The following is a 16,675-nucleotide window of genomic DNA, read 5'->3' on the forward strand; positions in this document are numbered from 1 at the left end:
TTTCCTTCAGCAACATTCAATTTCTTGGGTATAAAACCCATTGCCGTCGAGTTGATTCTGACTCATAGCAACCCTATAGGACAGAGCAGAACTGCCCAACAGAGTTTCTAAAGAGCACCTGGTGGATTCGAGCTGCTGACCTCTTGGTTAGCAGCCGTAGCACTTAACCACTATGCCACCAGGGTTTCCTTCTTGGGCATAGGCATGGAGAAATTGAGTAATTATTTATCAAGAGTTGATAAGTAATAGGAGAATGACTGAAATGATAAGCCATGGGATAACAGCTATATATTCAGAGTAAATATTACAGGGGTGATGAACAGAGAAAACGGCAGGGATCAATGAGATGTGATGGTTGAAATAGGAGAACTTAAGAAAGCATGCTAGAACAATAAGGGGCTGTCACAAAGTGGGTATCTCAGAGGCAGTAGTAAACTTATCTTCAATTTTTGAGCTAAAACCTTAGGTCTACATTTTAAGAGTATAACAAAAATCCATTAAAGAAGCTACTCAATCAGAAAGCCATAATGTAAAGTTGAATCCATGAGTTTAGCAGGCAGACTCTAGGTCTAACATTTATCTTTTGACCATATGACAAAGATATATCATAAAGGGGACAATCTTGTTTTTATATAGTCAATCGCATATTTAAATAGAAAACACATGTTGTTTCATTTGGCACTGTGCTTTTTTCATGAAAAAGTTTACAGAGCACAAATAGGAAAGAATTAAATTTAAAAAAACTTTTGTGGAAGAGAAAACATATACTATAAATTTTTAAACTCAACTTGGTGAGCAATATTTAAAAATTTTTAAACAATCTGAAAATGGAATATACTTGAAGCAAAAAGAAAATGATCTTATATTGAAGGTTAGAGACATAAGAAGAAATGGTGATTAAGGATATACATGAGTATCACTAAACTTTTACTGACTGTATAAAATCGTAACAATGATATCTAATTTGGGGGTTAAAAAACAACATGGAACTAAATCAATGAACAATAATTACCCACGAATAAAGGGGTATAAACTATTTTGGAGGAGGGCAATATTAATCATGCTATGCCTGAAGTTAAGGACACATTTTAAGTGTCTGGGATAACCAGTAAGGAACTGATATAGGGAATATAACCTCCAACCTGGGGATAAGGGTGTGGGAGAATTCAGCCAAAGACAGGCAAGAAGAAAAATACATAAGAATAGAAAGCACCAAATAAGATCATTAAATAAATCCAGATACAGCAATAATCACGTTAAAAGTAAATGAGTAAAAATTCCACTTCATACAGTGTTAAACTGGATTAAAAAATAATACGTAGGTATATGGTGTTTCAAGAAATAAACCTAAAATATAAGGCCACAAAAATATTAAAAGAAGACTGAAAAAAGTATACCAAAAAATATTAACCAAAAGGAAGTTCTATTAATATCAGATGAAACAGGCTTTAAGGCAAAAGACATTAGATATAAAGACAGTTATTATACAGTGATAAAATACTCAATTTACTTGTATACATCTAATAAAACAGCATCAAAATATTTAAAGCAAACACCAACAGAAGTATGACAAATTGGAAATGACACCATTATACAGAGCAATTTCACCCTTCTCTCAGATCAAGCAGGAAAAAAAAAATTATAAATAGATACAGATTTCAACAACACAGTAAGCTTGTTCTAATGATGTATGTATAAAGCTGTATCCAACAATCTGAAAATATAATTTCTTTGCAAAAACCCACAGAACTTATAAAAAATGACCATATTTAGACAATGAGAATTGAGTTTCTCTTCTTGTCTAACATTTGGCCAGACCTGCATAGTAATCTCCTGAAGACTCCAAGAGAAACAGGCAGAGGTACAGGAAGGAAAGAAGACAATGCTTAGATGCCAGGGAGGAGACAGAATGGTGGTCATCTCAAGTAGTGATAAGAAGAGAAGGAATTCAGCTTGGTTGGCCAGACACTGAATTATTCAGGACCTTTTTAAAGGTGATTTATGAAATATTACTCTTTTAGTGGTAGGAGAAGGGGGAGGGATTTATCATTCAAATTATTCTCACTGTTTTATCGGACAGCTTGGATTACCTAAACTCTTTAGAAATGATTTAGCGCTAATATAAATGAGAAAGGGTAAAATTACTTAAATCATTGAGTAACAATGGGCTCATCAGTCACAAGAGAAATAACAGAAATATATTTAAAAAATTTCATTTTTAGTCTAAAGGCTTTCTGAGTAATAGGTGTAGTATGTAATACTACATTCTGAACATATCATTCGGAATCCAATCACTTCATACCATCTCCAATGGAATCACCCTAGTTCAAGCCTCCCGTAACTGTCACCTGCATTACTTCATTATTTTATGTAAGAATCATTTGTTACAACGGCCTACAACCCTACATGACTATATCCCATTCCATCTCTGATCCAATCTTCTACCATTATCCCTCCTGCTCAGTCCCCAGACAAGCAGACTGGGCTCTGATATCCCTTAAATACATAGTAAAGCTCTCATCCTTTGGCCTTTATACTTGCTGTTCCTTCTGCCTGGAATGCTCTTTCCCAAGAAGGCTTCATGATTGTTCCATCACCTGCTACATTTTTAGATAGATGTGACCTTTTTATGTACGCCTTTCCTAACCAATCTTTTGAAAACTTCAATCCCCTAGGCACACCCCAATACTCCCTATCATCCTCTCATTTATCTTCTCCATGTGAAATAGGTATTGCTGTATCCTCTAAAATGTATATATAAATATTATTACATATCACCCACCCGAACACTAGAATGTGAGTTCCATGAAAGCAAAAATTTAGACTGTTTTGTTTACTCTGCATCATCCCCAGCACCTAGAACCGTTTCTGGTACCTTATAAACCTGTTGCTGTCAAGTCAATTCTGACTCATAGCCACCCTATAGGACAGAGTAGAACTGCCCAGTAGGGTTCCCAAGGAGCGACTGGTAGATCCGAACTGCCAGCCTTTTGATTAGCAGCCGTAGTTCGCTATAGCTCTTAACCACCGTGCCACCGGGGCTCCCTGGTATACAATAAGAGCTCAAAAATATATATGTAAATGAATGATTGATTGAAGGGATTAATCAATGTTTTAGTTTTGAAAGGGGGAAATGAGTGCAGCAGAATGGTCTCTTAAAGGGCTCACCTAAGGCTTTTATGATCCTGTGATTTAAGAAAACATTTTTCAGTTACTATTCTCTATCATATCGAAAATTAGTCATGCAAGCTTTGGCTAACAGTTAATAATCGAAACAAAAGACTCATTCAGTCACTGACATTAACTCCTAAAATTTGACTAAAAGCAATAGATACAAATATTAAAATTCAACTGAATTTCTAGTATCAAACCATGTATTATTCGTTTCCAACATCACGAGTGTGAAACACCCTTCTCAAATTAGAAGTCTTGGGGACAAACTCAACAATACATACAAGACCAGCTTCTGTGATGCACTTCCAAATACCTTAATGATTTTCAGAGTAACGCTAGCCTAAGAGGCCTGTTTTACTCCAAAAATGGGTCTACTTATTTAGAAGGATTCGATATAAGTTTTAGGTATGGGTTAAAAACAGGTACTTAGTGTATTATTGCTAGTATCAAATCATACATTTCTACAATGTAATCACAAAACAAAAAAATTACAGTAATGTTCATAAGTATGTTAACAATAAATATCCTGAGTTTCCTTAATAAAATATTTAAGCTTTTTTTTTTCACATTGTGTATGAACCCATTTATATGCCCCAAGCACCAATAAAATGCCTTGAATTGAGGATTACCTGGCACTTTATGCTAAGGGGAAAAGTCCTAAACATGCATCATAAAACTAGTTATTTAATAAAGTTGTAATATTCAGTTTATTAATCAAAATCAATGTTTTAAAGACCAACATAAAATGTTTATCTGGTAGGATCTTTCCTATAGGAAGCTAGAAAATCTTTGTACTCACCTCCAGATTTTCACCATCTGAAACTTCTTTTGTTTTAGATGCAGGAGGAGGGGAAGACACTGGAGGAAGAGGGCTGGTTATAATTTGGGAGCTGAAAAAGTAATAGGAGATATCACTGAGATGTAAAATATTTTGTCTGTAGAAGCAGACATACATTCCTTAGCGAAGTTCACCTCAATTGTGTCTGGTTAAAGCAACACTTCTTACAGTGCGTCCTATGCAACTCCAGAATCAGAGTACTCCAGAAATGAGAGTTCTGTGGTCAAAGCCTCTTGGAGATTTATGTGCAGGTATGCATAGTAAAGGTATTAATGAATACGGTGGTAAAAAATAAGAATAAAACAAACAAAACATGTAACTTTCAACCAGCATTTCTCAAACATATTTGGCCACAAAACTACTCCTCACATAGCATTAAAAACCCATCCCAGTGCTAGTGACCAGCATACCGTAATGTGGGAAATAATGGGTTATAGTTTTCATCTGGTCATAAATACAAAAACAGACTCTTATTAATAAAACTTTTTAGGTGGCATAAATGAGAAAGAAGGTAAATAACACTAGAGACTGAACTGCTCCAATGTGTAGTGGAGGAGTCCTGGTGGTGCAGTGGTTAAGAAATTAGCTGCTCATTGAAAGGCTGGCAGTTCAAACCCACCAGCCACTCTGTGGGAGAAAGATGTGACAGTCCTCTTCCATAAAGATTTACACTGTTGGAAATCCAATGGGGCAGTTCTACTCTGTCCTACAGGGTCACTAGGAGTTGGAATCGATGGCAACGGGTTTGGTTTGGTTTTCAATGTGCAGTGGGATAAAACATGAGGGGTCTATTCTTTCAAAAATAGAAAAACATAAGGTAGCTTAAGGGAGGAAAAAATGGTTCTTCTCATTTTTCAGTTTGTCTCCAAATAAAACGCAGAAGATAAAAAATAGCATGATCATGTTCGTAAAGAAAAACTCAGAAATATAATTCGGCAATAATTTAAATGATTAGACATATTCAGAAAATCTGAATTCTAGACATGGTTCTGTCATTAACAAACCTTATGACCTTCACAAAACCATCTTATAGCACCAAGCCTCAGGCTTCTCACCCAAAGGTTCCTTTTCATCTCAAATTTTAAGATTTTATGAAAAAAATGGCAAGATATAAAGAACATGGTTTTGGAGCCATGTCAACATGAAAGATTTTGTCCAATTTACTTATCTATGTAAGTCCCTCTTTTTTAAAGTGAGGATATGAACGCCTACCTGAAGGGATTTCTGTAAGAATTAATAAGTGTCTAATACAGAGTTGGCCCCTCCTAATTGCTGTTATTGTTAGTACAGGTTTTCTATTCAAGCAATGCTTTTTTTCTTAATATAACTATTAAAGTGGTAAAATACAACTTTTCATTACAATATCCCAGCCCATTAACATGTCCTTTCTTTCATTTTAACACAGTAATTTCAGCTAACTCTTACTGAACACTTACTATGTGTCGGACACTTTTCTAAATGGCTTGTATATTAAATCATTCAATGTTCAAACAACGCTTAAAGATCAATTACTACTTCTATCTCCATTTTTTAGACGAATGACTGAGGGCGCAGAGACAATGCATAGCTGACACAGCTTACACAGCTAATAAGTGGCAGAGTCAGGATTCTAACTCGGGCATTCTGACTCCACAGTCTGCAACACACTAACATAGTAATTTGTGCTCTGTGAGTACACATGCCATATTCATTGGTAATACTTCAAAATTAGTAGTACTAGGGCTTGGTACATCTGAGGAAAACAGAAAGAAGACAATTTGAAAAGAGGGACAACTGTATTTGAAAATATGGTGTTGTCCCTGGAAATCCATACCTATCTATTTCTGCAGAATTTATTCCAGAATTTGACACACTCTCTGACACTGAACCCTGACTATCCTTCTTGGTAGGTTCTAATCCATTCTTTATGTCATCAAAATTTTCATATTTGAGAGCCTGGACCAGCTGCAATAGGTACATCAACAAGTCCTGGAATACAAACAAACAAATAAGCTATGTTAGAAAAACAAATGCAAAACGATTATAGACATAATTTATTCCTAGATATCAATCTAACATTTAACTACTACTCATCAGTTTTTGTTTTTTTTTTTTTCATCAGTTGTGGGATCTTTGGCAGGTTACTAGGTTACTTAACCTCTCAATGCCTTGCAGTGTCCTCATCTGTAAAATGGGCATAATAATACATATTTTAGAGAGGAGTTATGAAGATTAAATCAGTTAACAGTAGAAAATAATAGATCAGTGCCTGGTACACAGTTCATGTCCAGTAACTGACTTGTTTACAGCAATAATATCCAAATACGGTAACCAAAAAACCAAACCAAACCCAATGCCGTCGAGTAGATTCCGACTCATAGCAACCCTATAGGACAGAGTAGAACTGCCCAACAGAGTTTCCAAGGAGTGCCTGGAGGATTCCAACTGCCGACTCTTTGGTTAGCAGCCGTAGCACTTAACCACTATGCCACCAGGGTTTCCCCAAATACAGTAGTGAATGAAAAAAAAAGAACAAAGTAAGATAGTTCATGTAAAACAAAGAAATTAAGGAAGGATCCTTTTCTTTAGCAAAAGATTCAACAACTGTGTTTTATGTTTAAGATTACACAAGAAACTTCAAAGATTTCTGTTTCATAACATTTTCTTGTTAGGATTTTTTTAAATGTTACCATTTTTTCCTGAAAACTCAGATTTTACAGAATTTGATCTGATTCTTAAATGGAAGATCCTATATAACAGACATTCTAATTTTAACATCGTGATTAAAGGAAATGGTTACTTTTCCTAATCGCTACCAAAAACACATGAAGAAAGCAAATTCCTAAGCTTAAATTTCCCACACTTCTCCTGACAATCAATAGAATTGCTAGGTCTGAAAGTGTGTTAACAAAGTAGCTTTTGCTTCTCTGAGATAATGGTTAGAATGGAAATGTTTCCTGTATTCCTCTATAAATGCAGCCCTTAGCTCTTGCCAAGTACAATTAAGAATAGTCTAACAATTTCACTTTTAAAAATAATTACAAACTGAAGCAACCTTCAAAACTCAATTTTTTTTTTCAATGCATTTATCATTTTCCAAGTCTAATTGCCACTCACCTAGCTAATACCTCAATAACTCATGTTTAGAGAATGCTGACACTACCAATTAGATGGACTTTGGTCTCCTTGGTAAGCCTACAAACCAGGTTAAACTCCTGTAAAAATTCCATGGTCCACCCTTTCCTATTAGTACTTGTCACTACTTGCTCTTTGTCTTTTCCACTATATTATAAGCTTCATGAGGACAGAGACCACTTCACAACAGTCTATTTCCCTTACTTAATACCATAATATATATATATACATATATATTTTTCACTGATATAATAAAAAAAAATTTATCATTACGCAAATACCGACAAAGAGTAATACACATGATTTCACCACGAAGTATGCTTATTCACAGAAAAATTAAGGAAAAGATTTTGATTAACCAGCTGATTAATTCTTACATAAATATACCAACATCAACAGCCAGGGAAATCAAGTGACTCTCTATCAGAGCACCTGTCAAACGTTCTGCTTCTAAAAACCATTTTTTAATTAGACCAATAAACAAAGAAACAGCTCTTTAAAACATCTGATTTTCTATCTCCATTTTTGAGATTTATGGTATCCAATAACTATCGGTATGATTACATGTTTTCTTAAAGAAAAAAGTATTACATAACACAAAACCGATCAGTACGTTTAACGACAAGTATCTTTCTACTTGGGAGGTAGAAGTAATTCAGTTTCACCGTCAGCCTTCATTACTGAGGTATGCTTCAGGAATCCTGCTGAATGTAACACCTGTTGGGCTTTCCCAGTTACAGAAAAGATTTGGTTAGCATGTGAAATCAAAAAGGTCACAATGTTATTAAATTTCTCAGAAAGAGGGAATTCAGAACACAACTTTCCTCTTTTTAAGTCACTCATCAATAGCTGATTTGTTGGTCACTTGCTATTCTATATTCACACTATATTTCATTTTTATGAAAATGAGTTAACTTCAACAGTAAGTGCAAAGTCTATGTTTTCTCATTATATTTTTCTTGAAAACTATAAAATTCCTCCAAGCAAAAAGGACATAAATGTGATTAAAGCAAAGAAAAAAAAAAATGAAGTTTTCATCTCAGGTAATTCAGTAAAAATTTCCCAAGAGCTATGAAATTTTATTGAGTGAGCACTGTTTTTCTCAAGAATAAGGTAATTCTAATGTTCCAGAGTCCAAAAGCCCTGCCAAAAATCACTCACTGACTTACCATTTCTTATTGAATTAAGAGTCACTTTCTTAACATAGGAATTCACAATCAGAAAGACATGGGTTCTGATCTTGCCTCCCCAACAAATGTATATACCCCACGCTCCTGTCAAACTGAAATGTATTCTATCCTTCCTGTACTTTTCATTCTCCCTGTCTTCACTAATATTGCTATCTCTACTCACATGCACCTGTAAAAATTCTACCCTTCCTTCAAAGTCCATCTTAAATACCACCTCCTTGTTAAATTCTGATGAAATTTCTCCTTTGGCACCAGATAGCAGTAATAAATATGGCTTCAAAAAAATCCCTAAATAAATATCAGCAAACTGAATCCAGAAAGGTGTTAAAAGAATGAGTAACACTTATTTTACAATTGTATGGATGATACAAATTAGGAAATTTATCAACACACTTCTGACGATTAACAAATTAAAGATGAGAGACCATATGATATAAAAAGGTGTAAAAAAAGGGTTTGATAATACACAGAAGTCATTCTTGATATAAACATACACACGCACTCACACACACACAGGGGAGCTTCCTAAATATAAATAAGAATATTAGAATATTCAACTGAAACAAGTAGGAATAACACAATAAAGCATTCCTACAATAATGAGTAACAAAACAAAGATGGCCACCATTGATCAGTATTATTCACCATTACTTTGCAGGTTTTAGCAAATTCGATGAAAGAAAAAAATAAAACAAATACTGAAAATGAGATCTAATTACATTTTTCCAGATGGCATAATCCTGTTGTTTAGAAATTACAAGAACTCCTCTAACCTTTATTAGCACTAATAAAAGAAATCACTAAACTAATCAGATACAATATAAATAAACACATAGCTTTCTTTTCAATTAACAAATGGAAACAACGAACAAACAGGTGGGGTAGTTCATAATAGTAACAATAACATATCAGGAAGTAAATTTAATACTAAATATGTATAATATTTTTATAAAATAGACTTGAATGGGTAAAAAAAAAAAGCATGTCCCCAGAAGATTAAATATCATGAAGGTGTCAATTTTTCCCTAATACATAAATTTTAATGTAATTTTACTCAGCATTCTGATGGAGCTGTAGGAAAAAGACAAAATTATTCTAAAATTTATGGAAAGAATAAATGTACAAAACTTTCAAAGAAAATTGTAAAAAAAAAAAGAGAGAGAGAGGGAAGGGGTTTGTCCAATCACACATTTAAACTTATAAAACTACTAGAATATTCTTAAAAAATGATGCAAGCTCAAAAACAGAGGACTTGTAGGAGATGATCAGCAAATAAAAGGCTCAACAATTCCAATGCAAGTTACTTATTGCATATGCATATGAAGTATCTATATACACAAGTCTGTTCACTAAAATACAAGTATAGAAAAAGTCTGGCAATAATCTAACTGCTTATTAAAAGAGAACAGACTGGTTTAATAAACTAAAAAATAGCCCTGCAATAAAGTACTACGCTGCTTTTTAAAAACAATAAGGTAGATCTACAGGTGTTCATGACATCTAGAAACACAGATAGTATATTTTTACAGGTTAAAAATGTTCTTGGCAACATTATAGACATCAATTTGCCTACATTTCCAGACCTTATGGACACCACATATATGTGGTGATAATGGGAAAATGTCCAAGATACCCTGTGCAGTTAATAAGGCAAACATTTAACAGTATATATGCAAAAAAAAAAAAAAAAAAATTTTTTTTCTATAGGCGACTTCCATTTACGTTAATTTTCTAAAAGTGAGAATTATATATACTTTACACACAAACACATGCTTGCAATTTGCAAAAATAATATATGGGAGGCCATATAAGAATATAATAACAATGACTACTCCTCTGGGGAGAAGAAATGGTGAAACAAGTGGGACTGTCAAGAGAATATTACTTTCTACATCATTTCTTTCACAACTAAAAAGCAAATAATATATATATATATATATATGAATATTACAGTAAAGGAATATACCAAACGCTGTGACAGCAGGAAACAAACAAAAATGCCTATTGCTTTCTAGGCAGTTTCCCAGAGCTGGTGGTGTCTGAGGTATACCCTGAAGAATAAAGAAGAGGGAAACTTGAGGACGCTTCCAGGCCAATGGAATAACATATGCACGGGCATGGCTACCAAAGAGAACATAACATATTCAGAAAACTAGAGTAACTGTCCAAACATAAAACAGGCCATCTTTCATTCAAGCCTTCCGGTTGTTCAACATCTGGGTATTTAGACAAAGTGCCCTTTGATGTAACATTTAATGCTAAGAGTATATGACTATTATTCACGGCAAGACCAAAAAACTGTTGACGTTGATAAAATCCACATACTATATTCCAAAGATACAGAAAAAGGGCATTTTAAACCAATTAGGGATGAAAGGCACAACACAAATGATTTTAGTATAAAATTTTACATAGTGTAATTCCACCATCTTCTTGCATATGTATAGTTCTTTTTCCAAAGTTTGCCTGCCTTTTCTCTTCTTAACTACCAAGTGATGTCAGCAGTTATTATCATCACCATTTTTCAGACAGGAAACTGAGGCCAGAATAATAGTGTTCCCAAAGACATATATGTACTTAAAGAAAAAACAAAAATCAGATCTTTTTTTTATTTAAACACATGAAATTAAAAAAAAAAAAATCTGAAGAACCAGTAATAACAAAATTAAAAGACCTATCATTTAACATGGTGTATATAATTCAATACTGAATTACGTTATGATACTAGTTATAGCTACAAAATCTTAATACACCCTAACAATCCATAGTTGCACCATATTTTGAAGTTTAGAATAAACACAGTGTTTCTATCAGTATCCTCTACTTCTTTTTTTTTTTTTAAAAAAAAAAAACCTATGAAATGTTCTAGGAATAGCCCTTAGTAACTGCATGAACTCAGAGATGATCAAGTATTTAGCCCTTAAGCTTCTGAGGGAACTGAGGCCAGAGAAACAAAAGTGATGATTTCACATTTTTCTACGTTAAATTCTGGAGCCACATTCACGGACTGACTTAGTGACAGTCTAGAAGTTTTTATCTAAGCCTTATGATCACTTACATCAAACACGGATAGAGAATGATTTAAGTAAAATTTTTAAATAACTTTAAAATAAATACAATTCTAATATTAGATTATACATTTTTTATGTGTGATACAGTAAAGAAAATGGGAAAAGAGAAGATAATATACTGAACCACAATGATAAGAATTGCTTTTTCATACGATAGGGAAAAAAATTATATTCATGGAAAATTACAACCTGAGATTTGCTTCAAAATAATCTAGTGGGAGTAGGCGACCTGGGAAGAGAGCCGGTACTGTTATAGATGAAATAAGATTAATGAGTTGACAACTGCTGAAGATGGGCAAAATACTGTGAGGGTTTACTATAATATTTACTTTAGAATTTTAATTTTACCATAATTAAATATATAAACACACCTATTGACTTTTAACAAACATTCATTTTGCTTCCTGAAACTCACATAGAACTATTAGTTTTAAAATGATTCTTACTGTTTTTAAAAAACGTCTTTGATAATACTTGTTCTGCAAAATCATCTATATATATCACAGGCTTAAAAAGAATACTTTATTCAGTTAAGTTAACCCATAACTAATATCCCATAGGCCCTTTTACCTGGCACTAGCATGAACTACTGGGTTATGTTTGAGAGCACATTCACCCTATAAAAACTGATATAAAAAAAAAAACTCACTGCATTAGTCTACCTAATTGTTGTTGTTAGGTGCTGTGAAGTCAGTTCTGACTCATAGCAACCCCGCAGGACAGAGTAGAACTGCCCCAGGGGGTTTCCAAGGAGCGGCTGGTGGATTCGAACTGCAGACCTTTTTTGGTTAGCAGCTGAGTTCTTACGCACTGTGCTGTCTGCCTCATTAAAAAAAAAAAAAAAAAAAAACCCACATTAGGAAGTACTAAAATTCAAAATCCAGCAATGTTCTGTGTCAATACAGAAGTGTTCCTCCTTCCCTGGTGGCCTTGCATGTATATAAACAGCCAGGAGTCTCTGCTTTCCAGAGCATTCAAAACAATCTACAGATAATCTACATATACACATAATCATCCCTCCGTCAGCTGAAAGTTTCAAGTAGGAGTTTTAAGGATAAATGAATGACTGTGCATCTCTATGCTTTAAAGGCCCCAAGGGCTTTTCAAGGCTACAATTAAATGTGGCTTGTTGTGTACTGACTGATAGAGGGGATCTGAATTATTCCCTAGCTGGCGCTGCATTAAACCATTTTTCATTAGAATTCCTTTTTCCAGACAGCAATACAAGCTCAGCTGCCAGGTAGATGTCCTGGGAGAGATTGTCCTATCATGTACAAGATCAGGAAGTAAATTTTCATTTCACAGAAGAGTCCTTGGAGGAATATTTTAATTTTACTTCTGAAAATATACCTACTCCCTTCCAAAAACTGTCTCTATGTCTCCCTGTCTCTCTCTGTCTCTGTCTGTCTGTCTGTCTCTCTCTCTGCCTCTCTCTCATGGATAGAACTATGTTCCTCCAAAATATGTGTTGTAAACCCTAACCTCTATGCCTGTTGTTGCAATTCCATTTGGTAATGGGTTGTCTTTGTTAATGAGTCAGGATTAGTGCAGGGTGTTTCCTGAGTCAATCTTTTTTGAGATATAAAAGAGATTAAACAAACAAGCCACGGTGAGATGGGATAAGATAGACGCCAAATATCATTAAGATCTCAAAGGAACCAGGAAGTAAAGCTGAAGCGACAAGGACCTTCCTCCAGAGCTGACAGAAGGAGAAAGTCTTCCCCTAAAGCTGGCACCCTAAATTCGGACTTCTAGCTTCCTGAACTGTGAGAAAATAAAGTTCTGTTTGTTAAAGCCACCCACTTGTAGTATTTCTGTTATAACACCACTAAATAAGAAAGAATTTGGTACCAAGAAGTGGGAGTGCTGTTCTAACAGATATCCAAAACGTGGAAATCATTTTCGAACTTGTTAATGGGTAGAGGCTGGAAGAACTTTAAGGCGTCTAACTGTAAAAGCCTAGATTGCCCTGAAGTGACTGTTGGTAGAATTATGGACTTAAAAGGCAATTCTGGTGAGGGTTCAGAAGAGAGGACAGCCATAGAGAAAGTTTCCATCATCTTAGAGAATACATATGGCACCAGCAACAGAATGCTGCTAGAAATGTTAAGTGTGCTCCTGCTGAGACTTTAAAATGATAATCATGCTTCTGCTGAGACTTTAAAATGATAAACATGTGATTGGACGATGGAGGAAGTGCAATGCTTTTTATCCAGTGGCAAAGAACTTGTCTGAATCTGGTTCAAATGTGTGGTGAAAGGTAGAAATTTTAAGTGATTAACTTGGATATCTAGCTGATGAGATTTCTAAGCAAGATCTTAAAATGGTTTCGGCCTGCCACTTACAGTAAAACGCGAGATGAAAGAGATGGGCTTAAAAATGAACTGTGCAAAATGAAAACAGAACTTAAAGATTTGGAAAATTCTGTTGTACAAACTAAGGACACATACCCTGGAATGTTCTCCATGGATGTGGCTACACAAACTTTATTAAAGAGATTAAGCCTGTGGCTCACAGATCTGACTGACTACCACAGCAGAAACCCCGTCAGCTTAGACTAAAGGGAACAGAGAAAGAATGAAAGGAAAGAATGCTGTCTGCCTCTTGGAATTCTACCAGGCAGGAAATGGGCCAAAGGAACTACATCTGTTATCCTCCAAGAAAACAAAAGGACCACCCCTGGTATAGCTCAGAGATCAGCAGGTCTGTCAAAAGGAGCACAGGAAGCAGGGTCTTCTTGTTTTCAAAGGGTGGGGCCACGGTCTTTTGGATTTCAAGGAGCGGGGGACAAAGACTCCTAGGTTAAAAGAATCACCAACTGGTTCCAGAGTGTAGGGATGCTGTTAAAGTGAGTCAGGGGAATGGGACCGCCACCCAAAGCTGAGGGGTCGAAGCTGTCATGTCCAAGGGGCAGAACAGAGCCTGCCAGGGCCAAGGGGGTGAGGTCCCCACTCAGATGGACTAGTAGGGTCCCCTAAAGCCAAAGGAGAAGAGCTGACATCAGAGAGAGCCTGGAAGGCAGAGCTGAAGCTCAGGATTAGCACAGGGTATGTTTTGAATCAATCTCTTTTGAGATATGAGATTAAGTAAGTTAGCAGAGGGGAGATGGAGTAAAATAGATGCTAAGACATGTGGAGACTGCCATAGAACCAGGAAGCTGAAGCTAAAGAGACAAGAACATTCCTCCAGAGCCAACAGAGAAAGAAAGCCTTCCCCCAGAGCTGGCACCTTGCATTTGGACTTCTAGCCTCCTCAACTGTGAGAAAATAAATTTCTGTTTGTTAAAGCCATCCACTTGTGGTATTTCTGTTATAGCAGCACTAGATAATTGGACACCTCTCACACGTGCACGCACACAGACACACACACAGAGTCTGACAATCAGGCTCTAGCTTCAAATGCACCCAGCTGAGAGGAGTAATAAATAATAACGTACCTCATCATCTGCCTGCCGCAACCGAGCAACAGCATAACGCCTCACTGTTGTATTGGTGTAATGGGAAGATAACAGCTCCAAAGAGTCCTCCACATCCATTGGCTTCCATTTTCCCAGAAGTTCCAATGCCTGTTTGGCCTCCTGAGGCAGATCCCAATTAACACATTTCAAGAATTTTGTCAAAGCCTACAGTTAGAAAAGATTTTAAAATTAGAAACAATAGCCAATTGCCTTGGGTAGAGGAAGTCAACGATGACTAGGCAGAGTTTCACTTGGTGCTAACTGAAGAGCCAGAGAAGCCTCAGGAATAGATTCCTTGTGCAAACACCAAACAAAATTGTACATGCAATCATAGAGAAACACTTGCAGCACAGAAAAAAGCATGTTCCCTATAACTTTACATTTTCCAGACCATATTACTTGCAGAACACTATGTGTTTTTCAATTTGTTTTAGTTTTTCTTCATTTTGCTTTTGTTCTTTTTAAAATACCATATGACTCAAGATATGAAAATAGTTGGGGTATAGCTCATGACCTCTGAGACTCCCTGGTGATACTCATGTCCATCATCAACAACGTGACACTCAATGCCACCAATGAATGAGAGTCAGAAGTCAAGCAGGGGTAGAAATCACCACAACTAACCCCAGTCATCATCACCTCCTCAGTGTATGATCATTAGCTTTCCTAGATACAAATGAGGACTCAGACTAAATTGAATACGGATGCCTCTCTAACACTGGGAATATTTAAAAACACAGGCATTCAAACAAAACTCACAGAAGCAAGCATAAAAATGGATAAATACAGAAGCAGCGGCAAATATTCTATGATTCATAACATCTTTCTGAAATCTTATCTTTTAGACAGGCAGGATTCTGAAGTTTTCACAAGACTGTCAGTTAACAGACTATCCCGAGGCATAGCATTCACGCTGCATACATAATAAATGCCTATGGTCAAGTCTCCTTACTGGCAACACTTTTCTGGTTGAACCCAGGACTCTTTCTTCCCCTTTCTCATCCTCTATGAATTCAACATTACCTCTTGAACAAAGATAACTTTAAAATTTAAATTCCTTCTCTGCCCTACCGTTAAACCTGTTGCCGTCCAGTCGATTTCGACTCATAGCCACCCTATACAACAAAGTAGAACTGCCCCATAGAGTTTCCAAGGAGCGCCTGGTGGATTCGAACTGCTGACCCTTCAGTTAGCACTTAACCACTACACCACCAGGGTTTCCTCTCTGCCCTACTGAGATCCTTTATTAGTAAACTAACCAAACTCTCAAGTAAATGTCCACTTGAACAGTAGAACTGGTTAGTAAGACACAAACTGAACCTTCTTGTCCACTACCTAATTTATTCTTGATTTTCCTAATTTACAAGAGGAATTATGGAGATTATCTAGTACAATGCCCAAAATGCATACAGCCAAAGAGCAGTTAAATGGCTTGCCTATCAGCTTAAAATGGTGGATGAGCTATACCTAAAATCCAGGGTCACCGACTCTCACCTTCTCCCACCAGATGATAACATCAAGGCATTGCCATCCTCTAATTAACTAAGTGCATGTCCCTTGGAACCATTATTCCCCCAACACTGATCTTATAAGTCCTCCTCCAATTCCTGCCAATTATTTCCTGGCAATGTTTTCTGTATTTCCCTTCAGGATGCTTCTCATTATATCACATAACGAGTCTGGCAGACTTCTAGCTAAGAGCTAATTCCACAGAAACTCTTAAAAGCTCAAGTTGGAGTTAATCTTAATATGACCCTCCAATCAGCAGAAATTCACTCTATAACATCTCTGCCAAAAAGAAGACCAACATTTACTTAAGTAATTCTAGTGA

The 16,675-nt window shown here is 35.8% G+C and overlaps 1 protein-coding gene across 3 annotated transcripts in view; it reads right to left on the bottom strand.

The window, feature by feature from the left end:
* Window positions 1-16,675, bottom strand: part of PIK3C3 (phosphatidylinositol 3-kinase catalytic subunit type 3) — a 144,220-nt gene that overhangs the window by 70,990 nt on the left and 56,555 nt on the right. For all 3 annotated transcript variants that reach the window (XM_023543837.2, XM_064294591.1, XM_064294590.1), the window contains 3 exons: window positions 14,824-15,009; window positions 5,826-5,980; window positions 3,974-4,064 (listed from right to left, as the gene is read on the bottom strand). In XM_023543837.2, the coding sequence (XP_023399605.1) occupies window positions 3,974-4,064; window positions 5,826-5,980; window positions 14,824-15,009 (432 nt within the window). The remainder of the gene's footprint in view (window positions 1-3,973; window positions 4,065-5,825; window positions 5,981-14,823; window positions 15,010-16,675) is intronic.

This window comes from Loxodonta africana, chromosome 11, assembly GCF_030014295.1.
Source record: "Loxodonta africana isolate mLoxAfr1 chromosome 11, mLoxAfr1.hap2, whole genome shotgun sequence".
In the NCBI taxonomy this organism is placed as follows: Eukaryota; Metazoa; Chordata; class Mammalia; order Proboscidea; family Elephantidae; genus Loxodonta; species Loxodonta africana.